Raw genomic sequence first — 8,137 nt, 5'->3', positions numbered from 1 at the left:
CTTCCTCATCCTCGCTGACCTAAACTAAACAGCATAAACGAACTTCTTGTAAACCTAGGTCAGCTAGCTTGCTATAACTTTGAAAGTCCAACTAGTAAAGTTCACTGGGATGATCTGCATCACGCCTACGTTCTTTCTTTTAGGTTTATTGTCTTTTCACTAACATTTGTACTTTTTTCCTTTTTTCTTTCAAAGTTTTCTTTAGGTTGGTTTTGAAAGGTTCTGTGCTCCAGGGTCTCTTGAATTGAGTAGATTCTTGAATAAAGGCCATTACAAGCCTCTAGCCTTTCCCCTTCTGCCAGTTCTCCATTTGAGTATGTGAACAATTTAAAAATCATTATTCCATTGCTTCTTTTTTTTTTAAATACATTAACTGACCAGCTTAGTCATAATGAATATTCTTATCAGTAGGCACCTTTCCCACTAGTAGAATACAATCTCCCTGAGGGCAGGAATTGTTTTTGTTTTTGCATCCCGAGTGCTTTGTCCAGTTCCTGGCACTAAATAAATGTCTGTTGGCTGAATGAATGAATGAAGGAGAAAGCCTTCTAGTTTGCTGGAATAGTCTTAAATCAGACATGCATGCTTTTTTATTAATGAGAAAACTTTTCAGTATTACATGCAAACTATTGACGAAGCTTTTCTTTGATGCTGCTGTAATGCAGAAAGTTTTGTGTGTGGCCTCCTTTTGATTTTTGTAAATACCTTTCACAGTAGTGCCTGGAGACTGTTTATTGGCGTAGCTGTCTCTTATATACTCATCTTGGCTGGATGGGCAGCGTAACATAAATAAGGTGACACTCTGCAAAGCTCCCCATGGGGAGTCAGAGTGTGTCTGTACTATCCAGAATTGCATTGTCCATCATTTCATTGCTTCTCTTGGTTTTGGAATTTTCCAGGCTACGTGGGGCTTTTAACCTGAGGTGGAACTTCCTCCGAAGCATTTCTCTAAATGGTTGGCAGAGAGAGAAATAAATAATGGGGTCTAGGCACACATTGGCTGCAGATAGGAACAGAGTGAATTCTTTTGCATAGAGCAGTATTTCTTTGGATTGGCAGTCATAATGTTCTTCAGTTTGGCTTCTGGTATAGGAGATTCGGGTGATGTGATAAGGGACAAAGCACACACAGAACACAAACATGATGCAGAATATGTTGCGGCTGGACTTTTTCTTGACAGAGATGGAATTCCTTCTGGACCTAAGGTAAGAGCTGTAGATTTTCCTTGTGATGGCTGTGTAACAGATGATCAGCAGAAGGAACACAATCCAGAAGATGCCCACACAAATGTAGTTGGAGACCCTGTGCCACTTGAGTCCCAGTTCATTCTTGAGTTCCATGCACTTTACATAGTCTTCGTCCTTAACGCTTTGATCAGTCAGAATGATGTTGGGGATGGCCAGGAATAGCATCACAACCCAGACGAGGAGAGAGAGGATCTTACTGTAGCCAACAGTGTGAACAGAAGAAGCCAGAAGGGGCTTTACGATCTTGTAGTACCTGTCAAATCCGATGAGCCCAAAAAACACGATTCCCACATACATGTTGATGTAGAAGACCACCGCAGAGCCCCTGCAAACGAAGATGCTCAGCTGCCAGGGTCCTATTTTGGAATCACTCAGAATTTTGAATGGGAAAGTTAGACTCATCAGAAAGTCAGCTGCCACAATGTTCTTGAGATAGACGATGAAGCTCTTGCTGTTGGAAACATAAAAAAATATCCATGCAGATATCCCGTTGAGCAAAATCCCACCGACAAAAACAAAGCAATAGAGCAGGGGAATGATGTATTGTGTGATTAGAGAATTCAGAGAACATTCTGTAATGTTACCAGCAGTATTGTTGTCCATCTTCTTCAGTTAAAATCCTAAAAATAGACAAGACTCAATAAGCTCTCACATTGTAAGGTCTCACCTTAGTAGAAAATAAATTTAGTAGAAGTAGTTAGAACAAACCTCAAAGATCTCACTTGGAAGTTAGACTCCCTGCTTTGGTTGGATTCAGAGTGCTCCTATAAAGACAGAAGAGAGGAAGAATGAGGGATTATACACCATTAAAGCCATGTGACTTGCAGTGGGTCACCTAAACTCTTTGGGTAAGTCATTAAACTGCATTTGAAAGATGTGATGGTTGGTCTAGATGTTCCTGTGCCTCTAAAAATCTATGACTCTAAGATTCAGGATAAGGATGTTAGAGGGTTGGAAGGAGCCAAATACTGTGGATGTAAAAATGGAGAGAGGAAAGTTTCCCTAAAACACTGGATGGTGTCATGGTTGAAATGATAAACTAGGGCAGATCTCTGAGCAAGATAACATTTATTAGCGGCAGCATACTACCTGTCAATAAATGGGCCAATGGATTGCCTCCATTAATGCCAAAGACCCTGAGCAAAAGGACAGTTCGCATTATATAGGTTTTGGGGAGTACAGGACAAAGAACAGACTAGGGTAGATGTCATCATCGAGTTAAAGGCAACATGATTGGTTACCAAACTGAGGCACAGGGAACTACATGATTCGTTGGAAATTTGGTAGTGGGGGCTAGCAATGACCCCCGCCCTCTTCTCTCATAGAAACGCTCATGGTTTGAGTCCAGATGTCAGATATCCCAGACTTCTGGACAGCAAAGCAGACATCCTTGAAGGACAGCTTGGTGGTGTAAATATATTAGGCCCAACTCCCTTTCTGTTCACATGCATTCTTCAAGGTCAGTTAAATTCCTTGAGGCAAGAAAGCTGGGTTTTTAAACTTAACCCATTACAGGCCAGCTGAACTCTGAGCTAAGCTCAGAGACAAAGAACCATGACTTAAGTTGTTGCTTTGTAGAGGCACCACTCTATGGAATAAATTAGATAATTAAGCACGCATGCTCGTATTTTAACTTGAAGTACAAGTCTCAGTTGCCCTCTTTTCTTAAACTATTTTTTTAAAAACAGTAAATGCTAGGAAAGGAAGTGAGTGGGAAGGGTTCATTGGAGGTCAAGGTCCCAATGTGTGCTTTCTGAAATAGGAGGATGATGACAATAATAACTAACATTTCCATTGCTTTACAGTTATTATCTAATGTGATCCTCACAATGACCTAGGGAAGTAAGGGCTATTATCATCCCCATCTTACAGATGAGGAAAGTAAGGCCAATGGAGGTTAAGTAACTTGCCCAAGATCACTCCGCTAATAAGTGTCTGAGGCTGAATTTGAACTCAGCTCTTCCTGATTCTAGACTCAGAATTCTATGCTATCCAAGACTTTACATAATTTTTTTTCTTATATAGGATCTCCGACAGGCCATGTTTCCTAGGTCCACAACTCAGCACTATGTGAAAGCATAGAAAGGGAATTTTCCACAACTGAGAATTCCTTATATCAATTACATTTCAGTTCCAGTCCCTATCCCCTTCTTGCCTTTTCTGTGTACCTGGCAGTGTGCTAAGCAATCATGATTACAGTGCTTAAAAATAGTAATAATTCTGAGCCCCTCCTGAGTTTATTTTTCATATTTAAAAATATTGTTCTGTTTTGCTTGGTGGTTACGGGAAGGGGGTACGGTGGGGGTGGGGAAAGAAGGAAGCACGATGTGCGCTGTGTTTAGATTTTCAGGTAGTTGAGACTGCTGTAATGCTTTCCAGAGGGCCAACTGAATCAAAGATGAATGGGGATGAAAAGAGAAAGAGAAAGTACAAATCATTATTGAAACCCCTTAGGCAAGGCGGGAGACAGTGTACAACAGTCAAGAGGGTTAGAAAGTGGAAAGCATTGGGCTTGAGAACCTGTATTCCAGTCCTGACTCTGGCACTCCTTATGTGACTTTGGGCCAGCCACTGGAGTGATTGGTTTCCTCATCTGTAAAATGATGGGGATGGGCCATCTAGATAGCCTTGAATCTCCCTTCCAGCTGTCGGTCTATGGTCCTTCAAATATATACTGGAACTAAAGGACAGTTTCACCTGTTTGCTCAAAGAAAGGAGCAATGCTTTTGAAATTGGGGCCCATTTGATGATTTCCACTGAAGTCATCTGGCCTTACTGTAATCTAGGCCACTTGGGACACACCAAGGGATTTTAGATGGCCTGTGAAAAATCTAGAGGAAAATATCCTTTGTATTTAAAGGAAATCCTTTGGTGTGCAGTCTGTAAGTGGCCTGGGGGCTGCAGGTTGTGTAGGCCTGCTTTAGTCCTTCAGAGCTACCCCAAGGCCATACATCAATTTGGAAATAGGAAAACAAACAGGGCAATAATAAGGAAGTACATGCAATCATAACAATTTTAAATTTAATTTAAGGCAACTGCTTTGTGGTTTTTATATAATAGAATGAGTTATACCTCACTTATTTGGAAATAACTTGGCAGTGCTCCATATAATTGAGGTTGCCAGATAAAAACCGGGAAGGAAGCAGAGAAGTATGTGAGTAGTCAAAATTGATGCCACAAAGTTACCACACGCTAAAGAAAGGTTGGGTACTTTACTCACAGGTAAAACCCCATCTCTGAATACTTTTAAGGAAAAAAATATTGTGATGAACAAGTTGGTAATCTTCAATTACCAGAGATTTCAGGTAGATGGAAGCCTTCATTCCCTAACAGTACCAGATAAATTCAGTTCATTGAACATCTGTTTATTCAGCATTTTTGGATGAGGGGCTGATAGGGACATCCAGGTGGCAAAGTAGACAGAGAGCTGTGGGCCCAAATCCAGAGTTAGCTAAGTTCATATCTGGCCTCAGACACTTGCTAGCTGTGCGACCCTGGACAAGTCACTTAACCCTGTTTGCCTCAGTTTCCTCATTTGTAAAATGAGCTGGAGAAGGAAATGGCAAACCATTCTAGTATCTTTGCCACTAAAAAACCCAAATAGAGTCATGTACAGTCAGACATGACCAAAAACGACTGAACTACAATAAAAAATGCCGATAATAATGGTATGTCCCTCCCAGATTGTTGTGAGGATAAAAGATGCTTTTGTAGAGTGCTTTGCAAAACCTTAAAGAGCTATGTAAATGCTAGCTATTATTATTATTATTATTTTTATTATTACTGTGTTTATCTGGAGAATTTGTCACTCAGTTATACTTTGTTTAGTGTTAGAAAGACCTTTCCTGAAGAATCTTTTTTACTGAAGGGGCAAAGGGCAATGAGATCTTACACTTTTGATATGTATTGCTAAACCTTAGTATGTGCCTGGGATATGGCGACGTGGTCAGGGGGTTGGGGTTAAGGACACAACCTGTGATTTCATTGATATAGGGAACTCCCAGATGGAGAAACTCCCTCTACTGATGCAGGTCATCCCTTTCTCAGCAATGCAGAGTCTCAGGGGGTGTGCCTACATCTTAGTAAGATGCTCCCTAAACCCTGCTTTATGGACAGTGCATGAACAGACTTGTGACATCTTTGGGCATTTGCTTCACTTTTGGAAAGCTAAGCCACAAGTAGAGAAAATGTGTAAGTGGAGAAAACCAGCCTGATCTCAGTGGTAAGGCTGTTACTTCTGAGATTTAACTTTAATAAGAGTTAAAACTTTTTATTTTTTTTCAGATCAGGGCTATTTCGCACTTCGCTTCAGTTTTTTCTTCTTTGGAAGCTTCTAGTTGATAAGGGGCTATCGGAAGCATTACACTCAAGGAGGTTTCTGTTCGCATCAATAGTGGTGCTTCCCTTCAACTGGTCCACTCAGGACTACCCATCATGCAAGGCAGTCTGGTGCTGTGGAAAGGCCAACTGGCTTGGGAGTAAGGGGACCTGGATTCAAATGTCACCTGTGATGCTTACTTTGTCACTTTGGGCAAGTCACTTCAGTCACCTTATCTGTAAAATGAGTAGGTTGGCCTAGATGGACTCTGAGGTCCCTTCCACCTCCAGATATGATTCTGTGGCTATCTCCTTCCATAAGTTTGCCACAGGGGCTCCATCCAATATGCTGGGGGCCTGCCTGGATTTTTCCTGTGACATCATGAGGTTACCAGCAGAACCAAGAGGCTTACAGTGGTTGTCCCAGTGTCTTACCACATGATCAGGTTATCTTTCATATTGGCTTAACCCCCTCCCTCCCAAATGGCTTTCCTTTAAAGTCTTGTTAATAATAAGCGTATTTATAGAGTGGCATGATAAATGGGGACCTGGATTTAGAGTCAAGGTAACCTGATTTCACACGTGTCCTCAGCAACTTAATAGCTGTGTGACTTTGAGCAAGTCACTTACCTCTGTTTTCCCATCTGTACAATGGGGTTTTATAGGGTTATTGTAAGATAACCTATTTGAAGTGCTTTGGAAACTTTAAAGCACTACATACATGCTAGCTGATAGTATTAATGAATATGGCTATATTATTAATATGTCATATTGTTACTAATATAATAACAATAAATCCTGCATTAGACATGTAGTAGCAGTGTAACTATGGGTAAGGCTTTTCACCTCTCAATTTTATCTGGAAGATGGGAATGATAATATTTCGCTCAGCACACAGTAGGTGCTTAATGTGTATTGACTGTATTAAGCTGAGAAAAATGCTTTACAAACCTGAAAGGACAACATAAATTTGTACAGTTATTGTTATCCCACCATAGGATTATAGAACTGGGAGGGACCATTCGAGGTCATTTTAGTCTAACCTCTTTATTAGGAAACTGAGGCTGAGAGCGTTTGAATGGACTTTGCCCATAATCATACACAAGTAGGTCTTTTAAACTCCCAATCCAGTGTTATTTTCAGTACACCGTGTCACTGGCTATTTGGAATTATCTTGTTTATCCCATCGTGTATAAAGCTATTGAAATCACTTCAATTTTCTTACTTTTCTTCCACGTCAGCTAGAGTAAGATGACCTTCATTAGAATATCCTAGCCTTGTGAATCCTTTTCATCTTCAAGTGGTCAAAAGTCTTCTTTAAGAGCCTGTATATGAAGAGATATATGTATTAAATTACGTGGGAATCAAGGAAATGTGGGTAAAATATGCATGTGATGATCAGGTGGCTGCCATGTTTCCAGGTGCTCCTTTATCCAAACCTTTTTGCTGTTAATGATACTGGGTGTATTCACTATAACTTTGCTTAATGCTGTCTTTAGTGCTCTTGTGGGTTAATTCTTATTTGTACCTGCCCAGTCACTTATTTGACCCCTTGTTGACTATTAGTGTATTGGTCTCTTAGAATATGTATGTATGTATGTATGTATGTAAGTAAGTATGTGTATTTCTCTGGGTCTCAGGATTCTGGAAAGAGGGTAAGTGATCTGGCTTGCATGACCTTGGTCGGGCTAATGCTCTATGATTTGGAAGGCTGAGTGGTCTTTTTGGGATTTTGGGGTGAGATTTTTATTGTGGACTCTTTAAGTTCTCAAAATAAGTCATCGAGTTACTTTGTTTTCTTGCATATTATTTTAATAATAAATCCTGGTATGATGTGGTCAGTTGTCTGGTGTGTATCTTTTCTTGAAAATAATACTTTAAAGTACAGCTTGTAATAATGATAGCATAAGTTTGGCAGATAGTTTACTAGGTAAAAATTCCAGGTTCAGTTGCTGGTTGGTGGCTAATTCAGGACTAGATGGTGCCTGATGGATCACCCAGTGCCTCTCCATAGTTGAAGCTTGATTCCATGAGAGTAAGTCATATGCGGAGTTGGAAAAAATAAATCCATGATCTCTTTCTTAGATATGGCCATTGCTGGGTGTCAGAACATACCTTTTCCCAAATGTGTAGTTTATATTTCTAGGTGACATATTTACCTGTTTAGGAATGTTGCAAAGTACTACGTTAAGAATTAAAAATGGCATATGAGATGGCTCTCTGGGAGGGGGAAGGGGAAGAACTGGGAGGAATTTGGGTGATATTTAAAAAAAAACCTAAAATGTTATTCATAAAAAATTTATAACAAATTTTATAGAAAGAATGAAACAATTTATTTTCTGCATATTAAACTAATCCCTGAAACTCTGAATTTATGGTGTTATCTGTATCTTATATGCTGTACTATCCTTTTCCAGATTTGAGGCAATCTTGGATGCTCCAATTCTAAAATGGGAGATCAGGCACTTTTATTTTCTCAGGTCTTATTTCTTCCAGGATTTCTTGCAGTATGTATTGTCCACTCCCCTCCCTATACCCCATAGTCTCCTGGGACCTTGGTATTTTGACTTTAC

General features: G+C 40.1%; 1 protein-coding gene across 1 annotated transcript; it reads right to left on the bottom strand.

Moving 5' to 3' along the window:
• Window positions 1-504: 504 nt before the first annotated feature.
• On the bottom strand, window positions 505-6,856 carry P2RY14 (purinergic receptor P2Y14). The gene is made up of 3 exons (XM_036753247.1): window positions 6,790-6,856; window positions 1,956-2,011; window positions 505-1,867 (listed from the first exon to the last, which is right to left on the bottom strand). Exon 3 carries the CDS (start codon window positions 1,848-1,850, stop codon window positions 825-827), a length of 1,026 nt encoding a protein of 341 aa, XP_036609142.1. The 5' UTR covers window positions 1,851-1,867; window positions 1,956-2,011; window positions 6,790-6,856; the 3' UTR covers window positions 505-824.
• Between the last annotated feature and the right edge of the window lie 1,281 nt (window positions 6,857-8,137).

The sequence above is a fragment of the Trichosurus vulpecula genome, chromosome 4, assembly GCF_011100635.1.
Source record: "Trichosurus vulpecula isolate mTriVul1 chromosome 4, mTriVul1.pri, whole genome shotgun sequence".
NCBI classification, from domain to species: Eukaryota; Metazoa; Chordata; class Mammalia; order Diprotodontia; family Phalangeridae; genus Trichosurus; species Trichosurus vulpecula.
This window is presented reverse-complemented; position numbering and strand designations above follow the sequence as displayed.

What these genes read in the sequence shown, in the direction of transcription:
- P2RY14 (XM_036753247.1), bottom strand. Translation starts at nt 1,850, where the DNA reads ATGGACAACAATACTGCTGGTAACATTACAGAATGTTCTCTGAATTCT.